Below are 24,924 nucleotides of genomic sequence, written 5' to 3' on the forward strand. Positions count from 1 at the left end.
CTGAGATTTCGAGTCACACACTCTTGTGAATGAGCCAGCCAGGTGCCGCCGAAAGTTGTGAAATTTAACCTGTGAATTCTTTCATATCTGAAACTCAGAAATACAGGTGATTTGATTGTTTTAGGCCTTTTCTTCTCTCTTGTGAATATGGAATATTGCGTCCTGCTTGATAATCGTACATGACTTTGGAGACTCTAAACCTTTAATTTGGATGATCATGATTATTAATATTTTAATACTAGATTCTTTCTCCAGCCTTTAAGTACCATCCTATATGTGTAGATAGGAAATTAAAGCTATTAGTATGCTATTCACAGTGGAATAAAAAACCATGCGAATTTTAAAATGGGGTTTTAAATTTTTCTCATCAAGTGCCTTAAAATTCTGTAATCCCTAAAATATTTCTCTTCTACAACTTAAATCTTAGCTTTTAAGATTCATTTTTAAAAAGGAATATTGTGGCAGCCTGGGTGGCTCAGTTGTTTAGTGCCGCCTTCAGCCCAGGACCTGATCCTGGAGACCTGGGATGGAGTCTCCCATGTCAGGCTCCATGCATGGAGCTTGCTTCTCCCTCTGCCTGTGTCTCTGCCTCTCTCTCTCACTCTGTGTCTCTCATGAATAAGTAAACAGAATCTTTAAAAATGATAAAATAAAAAGGAATGTTCTCACAAAATCTTCAATTGCTGTTTTGCAATTAAATCTTTCTATTTATCTAAAAAATGCTATTCGCTACAGAAATGAATACATGCCCACATATATATGCATTTTTCTAAGGATTTATTTATTTCAGAAGTGGGGGGAGAGGGGCAGAGAGAAGGAGAGAAGCAGAGTCCCTGCTGAGCATGAAGTCTGTTGTAAAGCTCAATGTCACAATCCTGACATCATGACCTGAGCCAAAATCAAGAGTTGGATGCTTAGCCAACTGAGCCATCCAGGTGGTCATTACTTGCCTATATTAATAAAAGTATATTTTCTGTTCTAGAAAGTAATGTTGAAGTATATAAGTGAAGTACTGAATCCCATGGTTTTCCCCCCCTTCTTTTATTTTTATTTTGAAAATTTCAGAGGTTTGTGCAGGCTGACATTAATTATATCAGGTTAGTATGTTTTATGGATGACTTTTTAACATCATGTGGTTTTCCTGAGTATTGTCATTTTTTTTCCTACTCCAAATGTATTTATCTAAAACTTTCTTAATAAGTCCCCTGAGTGCTTCAGATTTGATGAAGCCCCAGACTGAAGACATTATTTCTGACTCTTTGCTCTTCCTGACTTTGTAATCTGCTTTGTCATTTGTTTTCCCCACCCTAGTATAAAGCACCGTTGGAACACTGAAGCAGAAAAAAATCCTGGACTCTAAACTTCCCTAAAATTAGGTGACATCACATCCAGGTGCCTGGGGTGGCTCCCTTGGTTAAGCATCTGACTCTTAATGTTGGCTCAGGTCGTGATCTCATGGTCCCAGTATTGAGCCCTGTGTTGGGCTCTGTGCAGAGTGGAGAGGCTGCTTGAGGATTCTCTTCCTCTTCCTCTGTCCCTCCCTCTGCGTGGACACACACTCTCTCATTCTCTCCAAAAGTAAATAAATAAATCTTAAAAAAAGAAAAAAAAAAACATATCCAGTCACTCCACCACATGCAGTATCTTTACCTGCTTACAATTTTTCACATCTTATTACCGTAATTCACTTTCTCATCTATAATTTTGAAATACTCTTCTCTTTTGGTTCCTCCATGTTCATCTTTACATTGATACTAGAGTGACGTTTCTAAAATATATTTGTGATGATGTAAATCCTCCGCTTATTTAGTGGATTCCCCAATACGTGAGGGGGGAAGTTCATATCCTAGCATGACCCCTGTCTTTTTCAGTTCAGTCCTGATTTTCCAATTATATCTCTTTTTCCCATTCCCCATAATTGTGTCCTAGTTTTGCCACATTCTGAGCTATTGTCACTTACTATGCTATTTCCTACTTCATCCTTTTGATCATTCTACCTTTGCTAGAATGCCCTTCACACACTCCTTGTATACTTTGTCTTTCAAGATACAGCCTTACCGTTGCAGCATTTCCTGAGCTTCCCATATACAACTTTTTTCTCCTTGTGCCTTCACTGAACTTTATTCACTTCACTTGTAGAACTAGAGAATGATCCTCTTCTGTTCTTATTTGTTTTTGTCCATCTGTCCCCCTAGTAGCATATAGGGCAGACTCCCTCTTTTATTTATATTTCCAGCTTCTCCCAGGATAGTGCCTATGACTTGACAGATATGGTATGTATTTGTCTTTCTGAGGAGTGAGAGAGTAAGTGAATTCATGTGATGTTTTCTGAAGCTCTTTTTTTTTTTTTTTTTTTTTTTTTGGTGGTGGTGTTCTTATAGGAAGGAGCAATGAAGCCGGCAGTTGGACAAAAGGAGAATGGTATTGATGATATTATTGAAAGTGCTCCACAAGAGCAAGCAGTTAATGACAATTTGACTTCTGCTGATAGAGCACACAAAAATAATACGAGTGGTAAGTTAGTGAACCTCTATGAGTTGTTTTTCTATGCTTACAGGCTAGTATAAAACAATATGAAAGTATGTAGATCCAAATTTGTTATCCATTTCATTTCACGAAGTTATTTTTCTTTTGCTTTCTTTCTGTGTATCGCTACTACTGTGAACTTTTTCTTCCTGAAAATGCTTCATCCCTCTGAAAATCTTATCTCCTATTACTTTTATTTATTGAAATATTTGTGAATGTGGATAGGCTTGTATATGTGTTTAGAATTCATAGTAATACATGTTCTCATTAATGTATTTGTGACTGTATTTTACAGATAGGATGTCAGCTTTAGGAGAAGAAGATAGTTCACCTTGGGATTCTGAGGTACTGTCTTCTTATTATTTTAAAATATAAGCAATGAGTGATATCGTAACATAAAAGCGATGCTTAGACTTTATGCTCTCATGTCTATATTTGCCCATAAAAACAAATTCCTTATACTTTTTACCTGTAATTGATAATTATGTACTAAATATGTTAATAGAGTTCTGCTAATTTGCAAGCTTAACTTAGTGAAAGGTGTGTGGTAGTGTGGCAGAAAACTGAGCTTAGAAGTGTTAAGGAATCAGGACACCTGGGTGGCTCAGTGGTTGAGCATCTGCTTTCTGCTCCGGGCACAGTCCCGGGGTCCAGGGATTGAGTCCCACATTGGGGTCCCTCTGGGGAGCCTGCTTCTACCTCTGCCTGTGTCTCTGCCTCTCTCTCTCTCTCTCTGTGTGTGTGTTTCTCATGAATAAATAAAATATTTTAAAAATTTGTGTTAAGGAATCTTTTTTTTTTCTATATTTCATCCATTTACTCATGAGAGACATATACACAGAGAGGCAGAGACACACACAGGCAGAGGGAGAAGCAGGGTCCCCACAGGGACCCCCACGCAGAACCCGATCCCAGGACTCTGGGATCACGCCTGGAGCTGAAGGCAGATGCTCAATCACTGGGCCACCCAGATATCCCGAGTTAGCTATCTAAAAAGCTAAAGAATAACTCTAGGTCAATCTATGGTGAAATGTATGATTCTGTGGTGTGTATGGATGTGGAAAATTTCTAATGTTATCTAGACAGAGTTTGGATTATAGTTTTTTAGAAGTATAAATCATATGCATTATGTTTATATGTTAAATTTATTAACATGTGTATCTTATATATTATAATTTCCATATTCTGTTTTTATATATAAAGCATATATAGTTTGTGTATTGTGCATAATGTATATTATATCATAATTATATATTAACTACATATTTAAAGATTTATTAAAAGATTTTATGTTTTTATTTATTGAGAGGGTGGGAGGGAGAAGGAGACAGAATCTGAAGCAGACTCCATTCTGAGCGCAGAGCCCATCACAGGGCTTAATTCCATGACCATGACATCATGACCTGAGCTGATACCAAGTATTGGATGCTCAACAAATGGAGACATCCAGGCCGCCTAAAAGTATTATATTTGGATTGTCAGGTAGATCTACAAGGAGCATTGGGAGTATAATAACAATGGGGTTTAGTGGTACTCTATTCATTTATTTTTGTAAAGATAGATTTATTTATTTATTTATTTATTTATTTATTTATTTATTTATTTATTTATGAGAGCGAGGGCATGCATGAGCGGGGGAAGGGGCAAAGGGAGAGGAAGAAGCAGGCTCCCCACTGAGCAGGGGGGCTGATGACTTGGGGCTTGATCTCAGAACTGAGTCAGCCATCGAGGCCCCCATGATTTAGTGGTACTTTAAAAGGTAAAAACATTTTGGATAGTTAAGATAGCATGCATTGAGTACCTTTGTGGCAGCCCTACTTACAGTAACATAAGTATAAAGTAATGATGACTTATTCTAAGGTGACAACTATGGAAGAAGGTAAAAAGGGCCCATGTCTTAGTAGAGGCAGCTGCTCTACAATGCTGTGAGCACTGTATTTGAAGTCAAAGGATGTGCTGCCATCCTGATTGTGTCACTTACTTGCTGTGGGATCTCAGAAAAACTTGCTTAACCATTTTTTGTTTGAATGTCAGTGACCTCATTCATAAAAATGATACTAATACGTACCTCTCAGGTATGTGTCATGACCAAATGTGTTAACAAAGGTGAAAGCGCTTTGTAAGGTGTAAAGAATGCTCTAGAAATATGAGACAAAAATGATCACAGCAGTATTTTAGTGATTTACTAGATATAGAGGGCATGGTTTTTAAATGTGAAGATTTCTGAAGGACAGTAAAATGGCAAGTGTTAAGAAAAGAATGGGAAAGTTAGAGTAGACAAGTGGATTTCGAATTTGGGGTATGTTAAGTTTCAGTAGCCTGTGATTAGAGACATTGTGTAGGTGTACAGTTGGCTCTTGAGCAAGATGGGCTTGAACTGTGTGTCCATTTACAGATGCTTTTCGATACAGTATTTTCTTAATGTAGCTTCCCTTCCTTATGATTTTCTTAATAACCTTTTCTTTAGTTTATATTTTAAGGGTATAGTGTATAGTACATATAATATACAAAGTTTGTTCATTGCCTTTACGTCATTGGTAAGGTCATCATCAGGTTATAATTTACTTGACCTTCCATGCTCAGTTTACAGTGAGTGGCCAAATGAAGGTTAAGATCTAGCTTAGATCTAGAGAGCATATATGTGAGTCTTTTATTGAAATGTTTTGGTTTTTCATATACGTTTCCTATTTTTAAGTCTAATTGCTCTTAAAGTAGGAAATTCAATAAGAGATGAGTAGCTAAGTTTTGGGGGAATCAAAAGTCATTTGTGGATATTTGACTGTGTGGCCATCAACACCCTTAGCCCTTGGCTGACAGTATAGTGATTTGGTACTTAGACCTTCTCAGTGAGATGAGGATGATAATTATGTTTTAGAGAGAGAGAGAGAGAGAGCGCACGCACGTTGTGAGCAGGCGGGGAGGAACAGAGGGAGAGAGAGAATCCTAACTTTGCTTCATGCTCAACACAGAGCCCATTGTGGGGTTCGATCTCACGACCCTGAGACCATGACCTGAGTTGAAATCAAGATTTGGATGCTCAACTGACTGAGCCACCCAGGCACCCCCTCAGTGAGATGATTTTCAATGTTTCGACCTAAAATACATTTCTGTTACTGAATACTAACTTTGACCAGGCTGTACGGGTTGTAGTGGTAGGAGCAGAAAAATAAGGAAACTGATCCATTATAAATCACTGTAAATGTTTCATGTAAAAAGAAAAAATGGAAATGTTAGTTTAGGGAATATTGGAGGCGTTTGTAGTTATTAGGATGGGGATGAGAATGGGAGTGGAATTTTGGTAGTGAGAAAAGATCTCTCTGAGTGTGGCCAGAGCTGCCAAGTGAAGGGTGGGAAGGACCCGTCACAAGAATGTCTTGGAGAAGGACATTCTGGACAGAGAGACCATGGAGCACATCTGTTCATTTTACTCTAATATCTTAGAATGACCAGGAAGCAGGAAGACCCACCCCATTGTTATAATCATTGTTATTTTTTGTGTGTAGAAAAGAAGCTGAGCGTACTAAAACAAATGCCTGGTACCTTTTAGGTGATTAATCAGTAATCATGCTCTTTTTGCATGAGTGAATAAAATGAAAGAAGTTTATTCAGTAAAGATACAGAGAACGCTCTTAGAAGTGAGAGGGGTCCCGACAGGGTTGCCCTCAATAAATGTTCTTATTCTTCCCTTTTGAAAGCTTACTATACTTTTTGAAGCATTTCATACCTGTATGTAAAATATTTTGCTATTATTTAAACATAATTTCAAGAAAAGTTTTTCTTCCTGCTTTGCCATTTCATTCAACCATTTTTTCGTACCAATAAAAATTCCAAGCTTTTGTTTATCTAAGTGAAGCAGCAGCTACCACAGTGTTCTGTTTATACTCAACATGATGTACTCCAAGGTTTCTTATCATGCCAAGTATCTTATTTTAAGACTAAAAAACTTTCTGCCATTAGGAACAGGTTAAATTTATAGCAAATATCGTTATTAAAGAATCTGTTTCAATACATAGTTTTACTGTCCTTTTATCCTGGTGGAAAATACAAAGTAGAGTCAGGTGTTTTGTTATTTCCTTGATGAAATGTACGTACAAGTCAGTCGTCTTGTCTGTGAAAATATTTACTCTGGCCTTCCATGTTCAGTTTAGAGTTAATGACCAAATGAAGATAAAAAGGTGCACTTAATTGAGAGAGCATCGATGAGGTTTTTAAATGTGTTGGTTTTCAATACATGCTTTTCTTATTTGTATGTCTGATTGTGATTCAAGTAGAACATTCGAATATTTTCTTAGAAAAGGATTTGGAAATCTTTATGCAACTCACTATTGATGTTAATTTTAACAGAGTATTTCTGCAAGTCTTCCAAAGAAATCTGTTGATTGTTTACCTGGAGCTGCAGATCAACAAGGGCAAAGTATATTCAATGAACAAGTAGAAGGTAAGAATTGTATTTTATAAAAAGTCATTTGACAGAATGTCGATTTAAAACAGAAATTCTCACGTATCCTAATTTCCAAAGAAAATCACCTATTAAATGCATAGAGAGAAAGATGTGAAAAGGGGGTAAGTTCTATATTTTATCAGGTGTCAGCTGCAGATTAAATTGAGAGTACCGCTAAAGGAGCTAAATTACTGGTTCCATTTCCAGGTATTCCAAGACCTAAGGAATGCCTGGAAATAGTTGGAAAAGAGCAAAGAGGGAATGATGAGAATGGCTGAGAGTACAGGGAGTAAATGGAGGAAAATTAAGCAACGCTTTATAGTGGAAGGTGGTAAAATAAAAGAATTCTTTTAAAAGGAAGAGCAGGGGATCCCTGGGTAGCTCAGTGGTTTGGTGCCTACCTTCAGCCCAGGGCATGATCCTGGAGTTCCGGGATCAAGTCCCACATCAGGTTCCCTGCATGGAGCCTGCTTCTCCCTCTGCCTGTGTCTCTGCCTCTCTCTGTCTCTCTCTCTCTGTCTCTCTCTGTGTCTCTCATGAATAAATAAATAAAATCTTAAAAAAAAAATAAAAGGAGGAGCAAATTACTTGAAATGTGGGGATAATATCAGGTGAGCTCCCAGTACCAAAACTTGTCAGAGTAGTATACCAAAATTTTCCCACTCTTAACAGTTTTTCTCCCTGTTGGGAAGACATTATGGATTGACCTAGCTGATTATGCAGAGCTATGTCCTAGTCAGCTATAAATGTATATATGTTAGGGGTGCCTGCATGGCTCAGTCAATTGAAGGTCTGCTTTTGGCTTGGGCCATGATCCCCGGGACCTGGGATGGAGCCGTGCTGAGCTGGGAGCCTGCTTTTCCCTCTCCCTTTGTCTGCTGCTCTGCCTGCTTGTGCACGCTCTCTCTGTGTCAAATAAATGAAAACATCTTTTAAATAAATAAATATGTGTACCTCAATGTCATATAAAATGGTGGTACTTTGTAAGTGTCATTTCGTGCAAAAAAAGAGAATTGGAAGGAAAAAGAGAGCAGGGTCAATTAGGGGGAGATCAAGGAAGCTTTAGCCCTGATAAAACTTCCGTTAGAACATTTATGACTTTTAATACATCTTCACTTTCAGAATTGATAGTGATGAACTTGAGGCTTGATCATAGAAGGTTAAGGTAAAGGAATACGGCGGCAGGGTTCAGTATGACCCAGGATTTCTCAAATTATAGTCAATCGCCCGAGACCTTGTTAAAAATGCACACTGTGAACAGCAGGTCTGGAATTCTGCATTTTGACCTCTCAGGTGATGCCAGTGGCGGTGGTCCTTGGGTCATGTGCTCAGTAGCATGGGTATAGACTTCCCTGTAGAGAAATCTGGAAGAGCTGTTGGATAGTTCAAGACATAACAGGGTCAAGAAAAAGCATTATTTTGTTTTTATTTCTGACCATGTTTATAACCAGAGGGGAACATGGAGATACAGAAATAGAAGGTATAGATGTTAGATACTATTGCTAAACAAAGAGGAAAGAAGTGGTGGAGAAAATCCATAAAAAGGTTGTAAAAGCAAAAAAAAAAAAAAGAAAAAATCAAGACCATAGATCACAAATTAGTTTTTAAAAAGATTTATTTATTAATGTTAGAGAGAGAGTGAGCGAGCAGGGAGGGGGGCAAAGGGAGAGGAAGAGAGAGTCCTTAATTAAGCAGACTCCCTGCCGAGTGAGGAACCCACCACGGGACTTAATCCCAGGACCCCGAATTCATTTCCTTAGCTGAAATCAAGAGCTAAGACCCCCCACTGACTGGGCCACCCAGGTGCCCCCAGAAATTACTTTTGAAGACAGGGGATAGTGAAGGGAAAGAGGGAAAAATGAAAGACGTCTTAGCTAGGAAATTTTGGAGTTGGTGAGGAAACTCTAGAGAAGTCACTTTTTTTTTTTTTTTATGACAGACCTAGAGAGAGGCAGAGACACAGGCAGAGGGAGAAGCAGGCTCCACGCAGGGATCCCGGCATGGGACCGGATCCTGGGTCTCCAGCATCACACCCTGGGCTGATGGTGGCACCCACCCTTTGTCCACTGGGGCTGCCCAAGAACTCACTTTTTAGATAGCTTGAGTTTATTTGTACTGAAACAGATTAGATCACAGCTGCTCCACAAAGAATACTGAGAGCAAATGGAGTGCTAGACTTGGGATAAAACATAGCCACCATTCATCTTCCTCAAATCTATTGGACCCCAGAGATACATGTTGCTTTGATATTCGTTATTCAAATGAGATTAATTTGAATATGGAAGCATGGGTGTCTATTTTTCAGATAGCTCATTTTGGGGGATGATAGCTTTTTCAGACACACCTTTTCAAGACTGACATAGTCTACCAAATCAAACTAATTTTGGAAACAAAAGAAATCATAGGGTCCATTCCTTAAATGCTAAAATTGTTTCTATCAATAAATATGACACTGATTTTGAAATACAAAAGATTTTTAGTATCTAAAAATTCGGTGGCAATTAAATTGATTTTTTTCATTTTGGTAGTCATAGTTCCATATTGAAAGCTTATTATACGTTATTTCTTAGATGTGTTTTATATACCTTCTTGCATGCGTGGGTCAAGAAACTTTAACATGGCTAAACTAGAGGATACAAGAAATGTAGGCATACCAGTGGCCCACATGGGTATAGACAAAAGTGAATACTTTTATTGACTATTATCCTACAAGTATATCCAGGCTGATCAATTCATAACACTGTTTTCAGTGAAAAATAAATTACGCTTTCGATAAATTATGCATTCATCATAACTGCGTACTGCCTAAATTACGGGACAAATTGAAGACCATGGCAAATACTTGTAGTAGAATGGTATCGATGATTCTGCTGTACTGCAATCAGGATGTGCTGTTGCATTCTACCATCAGCTTTCACATTTATCCTCTCAGAGTCATCATTTGTTCCCCTGATTAAAGATTGCTTTTCTCCCCCATCAGTCAGCATGTTCACGTTGGTATATGTGCAACATTTAATGATTTCTGTTTTAGTTATTTCATTTGAAACATCATCTTACTTTTGGAATCCTAACTGCATGTTAATGTTGAACATGTATTTCTATTTTTTCCTAGTATTTATAATGGGTTCCTATTTCTGTCTTGTCGCTGTCTTAATCCACCTTCCTGTTTGGAGAATCAAGACCAAAACCTAATGTAATCACTTTCAAAGCCAAGCATGAGGATTCAGCTTAATCCTACCTGCATGAATGTATAGTTGGCTTTCATATTTATGTATAATTAACTACATGTCCCTTTTGTGTTTTAGATTCTCCTGGAAAAGATCTTCACTGGGAGGTAAAGCTTTTGTATTTTTATTTTGAATTTTTTGCTACAGATTGTATGAAATGTACATGGTCTTAATCATATTGTTTCAATACCCATCCAGTCGACCACTAAAGTGAAAGATTCTGTTCCTGCTGAAGGAGTAGCAACGAGTGATAAGCAAACATCCATATCAGGTAAATTTTACGGTACAAATATACCTGTGGAAAGATGTACACTAAAATATTGAAATGCCCATCGTCTTATTATACCAAATTCTTCTTTGTGTGTGTGTGTGTGTGTGTGTGTGTGTATGTGAGACAAATTTAATCGAAGGATTTGACATAAATAAGGTAGATTTATTTCATTGCTGACATCCATGTTTGAACAAAAGATATGTACAAGCATAAGAAAAAGAGATCTTAAAAATGTAAGCTTTAGTTCAAGTTTCTACTGTTAAGTTTTGAAATCCTAATGTTCCCGGTTTGGAATTCCTTTACTTCTAAGGGATTCCCAGAAGTTAATTATTAGACTCTAAGATTTTTCCGGTGTTCACCATACTTACCTGAATTCTGACTTTTACCTAGAGTAAAGCTTCCCTTGCTAACATGTCAGTTGTGTTTTAACTTCATTTCATCTTTGTATTGTTATAGTGATCATTTTAAGCCAAACACTTGTTCTGATTGTGTGTGTGTGTGTATGGTGACTTTGATGATAATAAATCTGGGAAAGAATTAGTTGTATCTTAATATTTGGTAGACACAATCTTTTACAAAAGTAATTCTGAACCTTTTCGGCCTAGGGTCCTTTTCTACTATTTAAAAATTATTGAGAATTCCAAAGGACGTCTGCTTAAGTGGGTTATATCTGTTGATATTTACAATCTTAGAAATTAAAACAAACATTTAAAACACAAAGATGTATTAAAAAAACCACAAGGATATACAATCTCATGTTGCTAGCCATTAGAGCTGTGATCCACTAATCATGTGAGTTGTGATGCTATCACACATTTTATCTTTAGAAAACTTTATTGTACACTTAATAAGAGAATGAGAGTGAAAATGTCAAATAACATTTAGTACGGTTGTGAAGATAGTTTTCACCTCTTGGATTTTGTGAATCGATGGATCTTGGGACTCTGAGGATTCTCAGATGACATGGGGAGAACTGATTTAAACCATGTACAGGGTTCATGGATACAAAATGATAAAGGGGCCCTTGTGATGAAATGGGCATTAAAGTTCCATTTCTGCATTTCTTGCTTTTTTCTTTCCCTTGACTTAAGAGGTTTAAATCAGAGCAATCTTGTTTATAAAGGGACAATAGTTTTGTTATATATTCATTTTCTGTTTCATGGCGCTGTAGTTTTTGGATCTCAGTGTGGACTGAGACTTACTTTGTTTTTACACGGAAAGGATTATATTACCCAAGTCTTTCATTTCTCATATAAATATGATATTTGTCCAAAAATTAAATTCTGAGGATGTCGGTGCATTGAGGAAAGACCCATCTCATTATTATTAAAGTAGTACCATTCAGTACAAGTTTTTAAAACCTCACGTCTTTAGAACACAAAATGCATATTTAAACATAAAATAAATGATTAGACATCAGTTTTGTTACTAAAAACATTCAGACCTTGAAGACTCGTAATTATCAATGAACAGAGCTTTTATGGAGTATAGAATATGTAATAGAGCTTGGTGAGTGAATTAAACTATATAATACTAGAGAATGAAAAAGAGAAAATGAGAGTTAAATACATCTGTGTGAATGCCAAGTATAGGACATGTAAAATATAATTAGCTACGAATGAGTAGTAAGTAGTGTGTCTGGGAGAAGAGCAGGACTTGTGGCTGTTTCTCTAACAAAAGAATTTGTACAAATTCGTTAAATTTGTATTGTTTACATTCTAATAAAGGAAACTTGGTTTTCAGATTCTTCTGATTGGGATTCTAGTTTGTCCCTCGGTAATGAGACTTGTCAAAGAACTGGGGATTTGAAAGGTAATAATAAATGCCCATTTGTATCACAACCAATGATCAAAAATGAGTCAGCATCCACAGAATTTGGACAGACGACCTTAATAGATAAAGAAAATATTAATATTGGAGCTGTGTTTCAGTTAGAGAATTCTACGCTCCATGGCCTGTGTGAATCACTGCTACCAGAAAACAGAGAGAGAGAGAGAGAAAAAAAAAAGAATCAGAGTTCAGTGTCCTTATGATTTCACCATAGTTCTGATTTTTCAAAAATAATTTTGTGGTAAAATTTGTGGTTACTCCTTTCATACAACCTACCACCAAACAGAGCATCTTTTAGCAAGACATTTTTGCATTCTTCCTCTAACCAAAGCCACATATAAATAAAGAAAGAGAATTAGGAGAAAATAATTTCTTTTAGGCTCGTATTCATCATTCACTTGAGAGTGGGTAGCAGGATTAGATTTAGAATTTGGGGACCAGTTGGGAAAACTATGTAGAGATGTAAAGATTGTTAACTCACAACATAGTTTCTTAGCTTTATTTTTATAGCTCTAAATTCATAAGTATTGGTCATACTATATTTACTGTAACAGAAAAAAAGCACCTTCCCAAACAGAGTATTAAAATATTTCCTATATTCTCTATGACTTTATTTTGGAGTTGACTTTCCCAGCAGTAATGGCAATCATTGAGAATTTACCACATAGTATCCTCTTCTCAGCTACGTAGGCATAGTCCATCTCCTTGTTTGATTATTTTTATTTTACTTTTTTAGAGAGTGTCAGAAAGTAAGGAGGGAGGGATGGGCAGAAGGAGAAAGAGAATCCCAAGCAGGCTCCACACTCAGCATGGAGCCCAATGCGGGACTCAGTCTCACAACTCTGAGATCATGACCCGACTGAAATCAAGAGTTGGATACTTAACTGGCTGAACAACCCAGGTGCTGTTTTATTATTTTAAATGAGTCAAGAGTTCCCAAGGAATCTTGGTTTTAGAAGTATCGAATATCATTTAAAAATAATATATGGAAAGTCAGTTCTAATTCTACTAAGATTTTCAGTTGATTAACCACATCTAACGTGTGTTCTACTTAATGTATCAGTTAATCCAGTGTCCTTTATCAGTCATATGATCACGTGTGTACTAACATATCGTGTAATATTTTTTCACTCCTGTAGTTTTATGTTATTTTCTTTTCTTCTTCTTTAATGAGAATTAACTCATTTTCTAAAGATTTTCAGTTATCTCCAGGAGTCGTGAGTATAGACTGTAAATCCAAATTTATTGATCTATACAAGTGACTTGTTTGCTGTTACTTCTTCATGAGCTTGGTAGATCCAAGAGCAGGACTTTAAAAAGAAAACACCTGTAGGCTCCTGTACCACAGGAAAATGTGAAACAAAAAAATTACAAAGTACATGCAAGCAACATAAAACAGTTCATGTACATTATATCTCTTTTCCCTTGATGCCAGGATTGTTGTTGATTCACTTAGTACATAATTATTCTGTACTGAGCCCTGATAATTTTATATTCTGAATATTTCTGGAACCATTCTGTCAGTTCAGGTGTGTATCATCTTTGTTTTGCATTACTACCTTCTAATTCATCTCCTATCTTTGATCACAGTGCCCCTCACACTCATCCCTCCCCACAGTATTTAGAGTGATCTGTCTCAAATACATATACGACCGTGAACCACTGTTGAAAACATATTTATGTCCAGGCATCTTAAAATTACATACAAAGCTTTCATAATCTTGACTTGACTTCTTGACTTCTGCCTAAGTCTTCATCTTTAGCCCTTTATACCGTCTGCCCTTATCTCTGGTATCCTGAACTGCTAGTGATGTCTTCCTCTTTGATCCCTCTATTTTAGACAAATATTTACCCTGTTGTGTGCTTCTCTCCCTTGTCTTACTACAGCCTTGCATGTTCTCCCCATTTTCTGCCCTCTAATCCCTTTGAATCTGTCTGACGTCACTGTTGCAGGCTCAGTTTAGGCATTATGTCTAGGAAAGCTATTCCTGACACCTTATATCCACATACTTCTTTAAACCCGGTCCCCTATCTATCACTTAGTGGGAACTCAGTAAGTAAGTACTAAGTAACATAAAAACATATGTACTTATTAGTACAATAAGTACTAAGTAACATAAAATGTAAGAGATTGTCCCCTACAGGGATGCCTGGGAGGTTCATTCGCTTGAGTGCCCAGCTCTTGATTTCAGTTCAGGTCATATCTCAGACTTGTGAGATGGAGCCCCAGGTCGGGCTCAGGACTGGGGGTGGAGCCCGCTCAAGATTTTCTCTCTCCCTCTGCTCCTCCCTTCTCCTTCCCCCCCCCCCATTGTCAAGATTGTCCCCTACAGTGTAGGAGCAAAAGAACTAGATACATAATGAAGTAGTTTACAGTTCAGGTGGTGAAGGTACACTAGAAAACCTGTAAGGTATTAAGGTAACCCCAAAGAAAGAGATACATCTTTATCTAGGAAAGGATAGCTATAATCAAGGATGACTTTACACAGCAGTCTGAGTCCTAAAGGATGCAAGGAAATTTGTCAAGTAGTAGAGGAAAATACTTTCAGAAACGTTTACTCCTCGGGGACATACACCCATAGGGAGGATATGCACTGATAAAGACATGAAAAGTACTAATAATTTTGGAAATGATGAATAACGTTATGGTTGAAGCTTAGGGTGTTGTTTAAGAGGTACTGTTACAAAGTAGAGAATAATCTCTTGTGATTTTATATGTTTCTACTGTATTTTAAACTTTTGTTTCTTATTGTTTTGTTCATGGATATTAAGTCGATGAATTTGTGAATGAATCTTGGAGATGTTTGTGTGCCTTTAGCCTGGTGACGTTTAGTATTTCTCAAATGGTTTGTTGAAATTTTAGATAATTAAAAGTATTTCTTGAATATTCAGCTAAAGATGAATTTAAACTCTTAAGTGATAAATGATATTTTCTATTTTTATAGAGGTAATAGCTTTTATCTAACCATTCTGAGTAGTCCATTTTAACTATATATATAGATTTGTCGTCAGAACCAGACTTAGAAGTGGCATCAGAGCAAGAGCAAGAGCAAGAAAGGCCTGATGAAAGTGAAAATAACCACCCCCAGGTATGTAAAATTTTAAATTTAAATTTCTGATTTTGTATTGTTTTCCCTGCTTTTCTAATATTACATGGTTCAAGTGAAATTATCTTTGAGTGGCTATATTGAAGTCAATAGAGTATAATATTTAGTTTTTATAAAATTTTACGAGTTACAAAACTCAAAATGTTGTAATTTTTAGTAACTAAGTTTAGCTAAACTTCATCCTTGGAATTTAGGCAAAAAAAAAAATTTCTTTTGAGGCAAAAATAATTCTAAATATTCTTTGCTTCTTCCATTTTTTGTAACTTCTTTACATGATAAAGAAGGTAGCATCAAATACTGAGTCATGTATAAGCAGTTGAAATTATGAGCAGTATAACAATGATGACTACTGACTTAGACTGATGTACAAGGAGTGATTATTCTCAGTGGTTCAAAGTGCCTAGTTCTCTATTTCCAGTTACAAATGCCAAGATTAAAGATTTATTCTGCTTTGTGATCTCTGTGTAGTTGACTTCAGAGAATGGGGTCATGAAATCAGTACGATCGCCTGTTGTCGAAACGCACCTTCCAGGATGGGAGCTTTGTAATTGGATTATAAACAATAACTCTTTCAGTTATTTCATTTCAGCACAGGAAATCCATATTATTAATATTTTTCTTATCCACTCTCAGTGGACGTTACAATATATTAGAGCTGGATACAAGCAGATAATCTATAGCAATGTCTAACACTATCATAGTATATAATTTAAATTAAAATATAGGAATTTGTTTTTCTTTGATTGATGTTAATTGATATTTGCCCCCCAAAAATGTAGTTTGCCTATTATCTAGGTTTTAAATTGTAAAAACTCCTGAAATGCATCGTAGGAGCTCACTGTTTAAGATCCAAGGGGATAAAATGTTTTTAAGTTTGTAACATTAAAAATCATCTGATTCATTTTTCGGTAGATGTAAGTGTATTGAATTGTTTAGTGAAGAGAAACCTGACAAAATATAAGTGAATGGATTTATGCTTTTCTTCTGTCCTCACTTCTTAGTTATAATCAGTGTCTTAGGAGCAGCTAATAACTAAATTTTAATTATTTTCTAATTTTTCTTTGTCCGCATTTGATTACCTAAGGATAAAGTTATTTCACAAACATGTATCCTGGCTGAAAAGGCATCTGAAAGCCAAACCAAGCAAATTACCATTCCACTTGTGCAACTGCAAGATACGGCTCGAGAACCAGAAATGCATATGGAATGTGATAGACAGGATGATAGATCTGTACATTCAGAACATCTTCGTGCACACAAGAAGCATGAGGAGATACGGATGAAACAAGGCAAATTAGATTGGAAAAATAATGTAAAGCTCATGAGCAGAGAGTTAACTCAGGAGATTGGTAAAACTTGTGAAAAGTACCAAATTATTGCTCATCCTAAGGTAGAGCCACTACATGGTAATTCTAAAGAAGCAGAGTCAAAGGAAATACCTCCGAAATTGACAAAAGTTACACTTGATGGTGAGGAAAAAGATGAATTTGGAGTGTCTGTCTCTGTAGTACCTCAGGCCTTTCCTGAACAAAAAGAGCCTAGTCTCGAAAATGCTGTTCTCTCTCATTCATACTCTGGGTCTCCAGACTATGCTTGCCAGTCATCTTCTAAGCTTTCTTTCCATGAAGATGATAAGAAACCAGGTGAGCATGTTTTTAACAAAAATGAGAGTCTTGATAACGATACAGAAGACAAAAAAGTAAGGAACCCACTTGTTACATTTGAAGTGAAAGAAGACCAAGAGTTTGACCTGCAGATGGCCAAAAGTTTGAACCAAAATGCCACTAATAGTAAATTAGACACTGGATATATCCCTCCGTATAGTGACCCAGAAAGCCTTTCTGATTTGCAGCTTGCCCACTCCAATGTGGTGAAACAAATGATTCAGAAGAAAAGGCATGATACTTCTGCTATTACAAACACTTACAAGAAAACAAAACCAACACGAGACTCTTTCCAGAAGCCATTATATGCAGATAATGACAGTACTAATAACTATAAAAGTACGGAACCTGCATTAGAAATTGTGAGTTCTTCACCATGTCCTTTCAGAACATCAGAAGTACATCAGAAAGAAGAATTACAGCAAGATAAGCAAAATCTGCAAAGGTTTAAGAATGAGAAAGGCATGTTACAAGTAGAACTCCTGGCTTCGGAAAAAGAGAAAGTTGAACTTCAAAAACAGGTAGAGAGATTCACTTTGCTGCTGCTCTTTTGTTTTTTGTCTTTGTCAATTATCTGAGCCATTTTGATTTTCCACTTATGAAGAAAGCTCGTGTATAAAATGGGGTTGTCTCAATATATAATTGTGTTCGGAAATAGATTATTTCTGCAATCTAAATGATAGGAATGCAGGAAAACATATGATTTGTGTTCCTTAAGTTTCTTTCAGTTTCCCAAGTGGCGTGTGAACTGGGAAGCTCTTTTCGCTATGCGCCCTGTGACCTCATGAAACAGAATAACCGTAGAGAAAATTGCTTTAAAAATGCGATTATCTTGGGGTGCCAGCGGGGCACGGCCAGTTGAGAGTCCTAGTCTTGTTTCTGGCTTGGGTTGTGTTGTCAGGGTTGTGAAGAGGAGCCCCAAGTCGGGCTCTGCTCAGCATGGAGTCTGCTTGAGTTTCTGTCTCCCGCTGTGCCTCTCTCATGCTATCAGTCTTGTTCTCTAAAATACATAGATCTTTAAAAAATATATCATGATATCTAGGGTTTTTATCTCTTGGCTTAAATATAAGTTGCACTTCCAAACAATAAAATGGAAAAGAAGTTGGGATGCCTGGGTGGCTCACCTGTTGAGCGTCTGCCTTTGGCTCAGGGTATGATCCCGGGATCTGGGATTAATTAAGTCCCACATCAGGTTCCCTGCATGGAGCCTGCTTCTCCCTCTGCCTGTGTCTCTGCTTCTCTCTGTGTGTGTCCCTGATGAATAAATAAAATCTTTAAAATAAATAAATACATAAAATGGAAATGAAGCAATAACTAAGGGAAGGGATATAAACAGATATTTCATCTATATTTCAATCTATTTATTGCTTCTGTTTATTGCTTCAGTATGTGTAGTCTTCTCTGCTTTCCTCAAACTCTTGGAACTTCAAATTCCAACACGACCACTTTGAGATATTTTTAATAACAAATATTTGCATCATCACCAGTTTTTTTCTCCCATGTTTTTAAAAACAGACTCCTTTTTTCTTTTAGGATTGGTTGATTGATTGATTGATTTATAGGGTGTGAGCAGGGTGAAGGGTAGAGGGAGAGAGAGAAAGGGAGAGAAGCAAACTCCCCAGTGAGCGTGGAGCCTGAGGTGGGGCTCGAGCCCATGACCATGAGATCATGAACTGAACTGCAATCAAGAGCTGGAGGCCCAACTAACTGTGCCACTCAGGCATCTCCTCCACATTAAAAAAAAAAAAATTAAGATTTTATTTGACATACACAGAGAGACAGAGGAGAGAGAGAGAGAGAGAGAGAAAACACAAACCGGGGAGCAGCTGTAGGAGGGCAAGGGAGAAGCACGCTCCTGGTGGAGCAGGAAGCCTGACCCGTGGGTCTTGATCCCAGAACCCGGGGATCATGACCTGAGCCAAAGGCAGATGCTTAGCTGACTGAGCCACCCAGGTGCCCACGTGTGTGTGTGTGTGTATACACATGTGTTTGTTTAATCACCATTCTCAGGTGTTTCTGTTGAGTCAAACCGTTACATTATGTTTAATAAAGTATGATATATTTTGACACATACGACTTTTATCATGTAGGTAGCATAGATTTTCAGCAAACCTTCAGTATTTGACTCTAAGGGAGAAAACTGATGTTTGAGGTAAAAAATAAACAAAATATAGAGATATCCTCCTTTAAAATAAAAATTAGCTAAGCGCCGCATCCCCAATTAAGGTATTAAATTACTGTGCCAAAGTCACACTTTTAGCATAGCTGATAAATAATAAACTTGTTGGGTCATTTATTTGATTCAGCATTAAGGAATTGTATCATCTCTTTTGATGCTAGGTAATGCCACTTTAGGAACTTTTGGACAAATCATGTAACCTTTTTTGGTTTTATTCCCATTATCAATAGAAAATGGGATTAAAGTTGATAATTACTTTTATACCCTCTAGCTATAAAATTTTATGGTTATGGAATGTGAAATTTGGGGAGCATTACTCATTTCCCCAAATTCTACACTAATATCAGTTTTGCTCTGCTCCTTTTATGCCTTGGTGAACTTTGGTCCCATATTTTAATGAACACTGTGACTTTTTTTGATAGCCCTGGGATCCAAATGAAAAAAGAATTATAAAAGGCAGTTGGGGAGAGAATAGCTCAGTGCAGAAATGGAAAGCTTCCTATTTGTTCCTGGTGCATCACAATGTCACATCCTTTAAATCTGTCTGTGTAAGCAAAATCCAGATGGTAAAGACAGAAGAGGACAGATTTTTGTGTCTCTTTATTTCTTTGGATCTGCTGGTCAGATGGGGTGAAGTTGGGAATGTTAGGTGGCAAAGTGTAGATATGAACACAAAATTAAAGTCCTTTTTGAAATTCTGGAAGATTATGTTGTTCTATTCAAACAGAAATGAAGCAGAATTTCCAAAAATTGCAATTACATGCAGTGATAAAGTTAAGCGCAAGATAGTTTTATTGATTAAAATTATGATAAACTAAGAGTCAAATGATACAATTAATGAAAAAGTTCTTTTTAATGAATAAAGATGTAAGAGTTATTCTCAGTATCAAATTTCCATTCAAGAGTGGAAAAGAAAGGAAGAAGCACAAGAGTAGTAAGATGGAAGGAGCAGAAAAGATATATGCTGCTGCTGTTCCTGCTGCTGCTCCTGCTCCTGCTGCTGCTCCTGCTGCTTCTCCTCCTGTTGCTCCTGCTGCTCCTCCTCCTGTTGCTCCTGCTGCTCCTCCTGCTGCTCCTCCTGCTGCTGCTCCTGCTGCTCCTGCTGCTGCTGCTTCTCCTGTTGCTCCTGCTGCTCCTCCTGCTCCTGCTGCTCCTCCTGCTCCTGCTACTACTCCTGCTGCTGTTCCTGCTGCTCCTGCTGCTCGTTCTGCTCCTGCTACTACTCCTGCTGTTCCTGCTGCTCCTGCTGCTCGTCCTGCTGCTGCTCCTGCTGCTCCTGCTCCTGCTGCTCCTCTTGCTGCTGCTGCTCCTCGTGCTGTTCCTGCTGCTCCTCGTGCTGCTCCTGCTGCTCCTGCTGCTCCTCCTCCTGCTCCTCATGCCGCTGCTGCTGCTTCTCCTGCTGCTGCTGCTCCTGCTGCTCCTCGTGCTGCTGCTGCTCCTCGTGCTGCTCCTCGTGCTGCTCCTCCTGCTGCTGCTCCTGCTGCTCCTGCTGCTGCTGCTTCTCCTGTTGCTCCTGCTGCTCCTCCTGCTCCTGCTGCTTCTCCTGCTCCTGCTACTACTCCTGCTGCTGTTCCTGCTGCTCCTGCTGCTCGTTCTGCTCCTGCTACTACTCCTGCTGTTCCTGCTGCTCCTGCTGCTCGTCCTGCTGCTGCTCCTGCTGCTCCTGCTCCTGCTGCCCCTCTTGCTGCTGCTGCTCCTCGTGCTGTTCCTGCTGCTCCTCGTGCTGCTCCTGCTGCTCCTGCTGCTCCTCCTCCTGCTCCTCATGCCGCTGCTGCTGCTTCTCCTGCTGCTGCTGCTCCTGCTGCTCCTCGTGCTGCTGCTGCTCCTCGTGCTGCTCCTGCGGCTGCTCCTCGTGCTGCTGCTGCTCCGCCTGCTGCTCCTGCTGCTCCTCCTTCTGCTCCTCGTGCTGCTCCTGCTCCTCGTGCTGCTCCTGCTGCTGCTGCTCCTGCTCCTGTTGCTCCTCCTGCTGCTCCTCGAGCTGCTGCTGCTGCTCCTGCTGCTCCAGCTGCTGCTCCTTCTGCTGCTGCTCTTGCTGCTGCTCCTACTGCTCCTCCTGCTGCTGCTCCTGCTCCTGCTGCTGCTCCTCCTCCTGCTACTGCTCCTGCTCCTGCTGCTCCTAGCGCTGCTGCTGCTCCTTGTGCTGCTCCTGCTGCTCCTCCTGCTGCTGCTCCTCGTGCTGCTGCTGCTGCTCCTCATGCTGCTGCTGCTGCTCCTGCTCCTCGTGCTGCTGCTGCTCCTCCTGCTGCTGCTCCTCGTGCTGCTCCTGCTGCTCCTCGTGCTGCTCCTCGTGCTGCCACTGCTCCTCCTGCTGCTCCTGTTGCTGCTGCTCCTGCTGCTCCTCGTGCTGCTGCTCCTACTGCTTCTCGTGCTGCTGCTGTTGCTCCTCCTGCTGCTCCTGCTCCTGCTGCTGCTCCTGCTGCTCCTCATGCTGCTGCTGCTCCTCGTGCTTCTCCTGCTGCTGCTGCTGCTGCTCGTCATGCTCCTGCTGCTCCTTCTGCTGCTGCTCCTCATGCTGCTATTGCTCCTCGTGCTGTTCCTGCTGCTCCTCGTACTGCTCCTGCTGCTCCTCGTGCTGCTCCTCCTGCTGCTCCTGTTGCTGCTGCTCCTGCTGCTCCTCGTGCTGCTGCTCCTACTGCTTCTCGTGCTGCTGCTGTTGCTCCTCCTGCTGCTCCTGCTCCTGCTGCTGCTCCTGCTGCTCCTGCTGCTCCTCATGCTGCTCCTCATGCTGCTGCTGCTCCTTGTGCTTCTCCTGCTGCTCCTGCTGCTGCTCACGCTGCTGCTGCTGCTCCTCCGGCTGCTGCTGCTCCTGCTCCTGCTGCTCCTCGTGCTGCTCCTGCTGCTCCTGCTCCTGCTCCTGCTGCTCCTGCTGCTCCTGCTCCTGCTGCTCCTGCTCCTTCTCCTGCTGCTGCTCCTGCTCCTTCTCCTGCTGCTGCTGCTGCTCCTGCTCCTCTTGCTGCTGCTCCTGCTCCTGCTCCTGCTGCTCCTCCTGCTGCTGCTCCTGCTCCTGCTGCTCCTCGTGCTTTTCCTCGTGCTTCTCCTGCTCCTTCTCCTGCTGCTCCTGCTCCTTCTCCTGCTGCTGCTCCTGCTGCTCCTCTTGCTGCTGCTCCTGCTCCTGCTGCTCCTCGTGCTGCTCCTCGTGCTTCTCCTCGTGCTTCTCCTGCTACTCCTCCTGCTGCTGCTGCTCCTCTTGCTGCTGCTCCTGCTCCTGCTCCTGCTGCTCCTCCTACTGCTCCTGCTGCTGTTCCTCGTGCTGCTGCTCCTCCTCGTGCTGCTGCTTGTGCTCCTGCTGCTCCTGCTGCTGTTCCTCGTGCTGCTGCTGCTCCTGCTGCTCCTCCTGCTGATATTGCTGCTGCTGCTGCTCCTCCTGCTCCTGTTGTTCCTGCTGCTGTTGCTGCTCCTCTTGCTGCTGCTCCTGCTGCTACTCCTCCTGCTGCTGCTGCTCCTCTTGCTGCTGCTGCTCCTCTTGCTGCTGCTCCTGCTCCTGCTGCTCCTCCTGCAGCTCCTCCTGCTATTCCTCGTGCTGCTGCTGCTGCTCCTCCTGCTCCTGTTGTTCCTGCTGCTGTTGCTGCTCCTCTTGCTGCTGCTCCTGCTGCTGCTCCTGCTGCTACTCCTCCTGCTGCTGCTGCTCCTCTTGCTGCTGCTCCTCTTGCTGCTGCTCCTGCTCCTGCTGCTCCTCCTGCTGCTCCTCCTGCTGTTCCTCGTGCTGCTGCTGCTGCTCCTCGTGCTGCTGCTCGTGCTCCTGCTGCTCGTGCTCCTGCTGCTCCTGCTGCTCCTCCTGCTGATCCTGCTGCTGCTGCTCCTCTTGCTGTTGTTCCTGCTCCTCCTGCTCCTGCTGTTCCTGCTGCTGTTGCTGCTCCTCCTGCTCCTGCTGTTCCTGCTGCTGTTGCTGCTCCTCGTGCTGCTCCTGCTGCTCCTCCTGCTGGTGCTCCTGCTGCTCCTGCTGCTCCTCCTGCGGCTCCTCCTGCGGCTCCTCCTGCTGTTTCTCGTGCTGCTGCTGCTGTTGCTGCTGCTCGTGCTGCTGCTGCTGCTGCTCGTGCTGCTGCTGCTACTGCTGCTCGTGCTGCTGCTCCTCGTGCTGCTGCTCGTGCTCCTGCTCCTCCTGCTGCTCCTGCTGCTCCTCGTGCTGTTGCTCCTGCTGCTGCTCGTGCTCCTGCTGCTCGTGCTCCTGCTGCTCCTGCTCCTGCTGCTCCTGCTACTGCTCCTGCTCCTCCTGCTGCTGCTCCTGCTACTGCTCCTGCTGCTGCTTCTCCTCCTGCTGCTCCTCCTGCTGCTCCTCCTGCTCCTCCTCCTGCTGCTGCTGCTGCTGCTCCTGCTGCTCCTCGTGCTCCTGCTCCTGCTGCTCCTGCTTCTGCTCCTGCTGCTCCTGCTATTGCTCCTGCTGCTGCTGCTTCTCCTCCTGCTTCTCCTCCTGCTGCTCCTGCTGCTCTTGCTGCTGCTGCTTCTCCTCCTGCTGCTCCTGCTGCTCTTGCTGCTGCTGCTGCTCCTGCTGCTCCTCCGGCTGCTCCTCCTGCTCCTCCTGCTGCTGCTCCTGCTGCTGGACTAATTCAACAAAGAAAGAGTGGAAAAACTGATAACCAGCTGTTTCCTACTACGCAGAATGAAGATTCTGATAGGTAAGCTGATAGCAATATTTAAACAGTAGATAATTATTATTTTTCTATAAAACAAATTCTATTTGGAGCTAATGTTCATGATTAACACATTTTATATTTTTAGTAGAGATATCCACCCAGGGTGCTAAACAGAAAAAGGCAAAGACCGGTATGGTATCAACTTTTTTTGCAGGCATAGTGATAAATATTTAATTTAAAAAAATGTAGGTTAGCAAATGTGAGGAAGAAGTCATTCTTATACACTGTTTTTAGGTGAAAATTGTCAAATCCGTTGCACCTGAGTGGCTTAGTGGTTGAACATCTGCCTTTGGCTCAGGTTGTGATCTCGGGGTCGTGGGATCGAGTCCTGCATCAGGCTTCCCATGAGGAGCCTGCTTCTCCATCTGCCCATGTCTCTGCCTCACTCTGTGTCTCTCATGAATAAATAAATAAATAAATAAATAAATAAATAAATAAAAATCTTTAAAAGAGAGAGAGAGAGAAAGAAAATTGACAAATCCTTTCTGAAGGGTGATGTAGCAGTGCATTTGAAATCTCACATATGCTGTCCCTATATCCCAACGGCTTCATTGCCAGAGGTAGATCCTATAGGAGAACATGACTTGTGTGAACACTTAGACACACATATTCTAAGAACATTTATTATGTATTATTATATATATAAAATATGACAGGTATATTAAGAGTACTTACATAAACATGTTACGTATATATGTTAAGATTATTTATTACAGCATTCCCTTATCAAAAACTTGGAGGGAGTCTAACTATTCATCCATAAGGAAGTAAGTTTTCACACCTATAAAATAATGCAGTGTGTGACTATTTGAGAAAATGAATTTAGGTCTGCAGGGTTTTGATTGTTTAACAAAGTATATATATATAAATATATTTTTTTAATTTTATTTTTATTTATTCATGAGAAACAGAGAGAGAGAGAGAGAGGCAGAGACACAGGCAGAGGGAGAAGCAGGCTCCATGCAGGGAGCCTGATGTGGGACTCGATCCTGGGACTCTAGGATCACACCCTGGGCTGGAGGCAGGCGCTAAACCGCTGAGCCACCCA

At 40.6% G+C, this 24,924-nt stretch overlaps 1 protein-coding gene across 1 annotated transcript in view; it reads left to right on the forward strand.

Annotated features, from left to right (window-relative positions):
• Positions 1 to 24,924, forward strand: part of LOC140594006 (uncharacterized) — a 158,565-nt gene that overhangs the window by 63,726 nt on the left and 69,915 nt on the right. Inside the window, exons 17-25 of the mRNA XM_072722107.1 lie at positions 2,382 to 2,514; positions 2,822 to 2,871; positions 6,871 to 6,964; positions 10,273 to 10,301; positions 10,393 to 10,465; positions 12,209 to 12,277; positions 15,296 to 15,384; positions 16,487 to 17,587; positions 20,149 to 23,858. Of these exons, the coding sequence (XP_072578208.1) occupies positions 2,382 to 2,514; positions 2,822 to 2,871; positions 6,871 to 6,964; positions 10,273 to 10,301; positions 10,393 to 10,465; positions 12,209 to 12,277; positions 15,296 to 15,384; positions 16,487 to 17,587; positions 20,149 to 23,858 (5,348 nt within the window). The remainder of the gene's footprint in view (positions 1 to 2,381; positions 2,515 to 2,821; positions 2,872 to 6,870; positions 6,965 to 10,272; positions 10,302 to 10,392; positions 10,466 to 12,208; positions 12,278 to 15,295; positions 15,385 to 16,486; positions 17,588 to 20,148; positions 23,859 to 24,924) is intronic.

The sequence above is a fragment of the Vulpes vulpes genome, chromosome 9 (genome assembly GCF_048418805.1).
Source record: "Vulpes vulpes isolate BD-2025 chromosome 9, VulVul3, whole genome shotgun sequence".
In the NCBI taxonomy this organism is placed as follows: Eukaryota; Metazoa; Chordata; class Mammalia; order Carnivora; family Canidae; genus Vulpes; species Vulpes vulpes.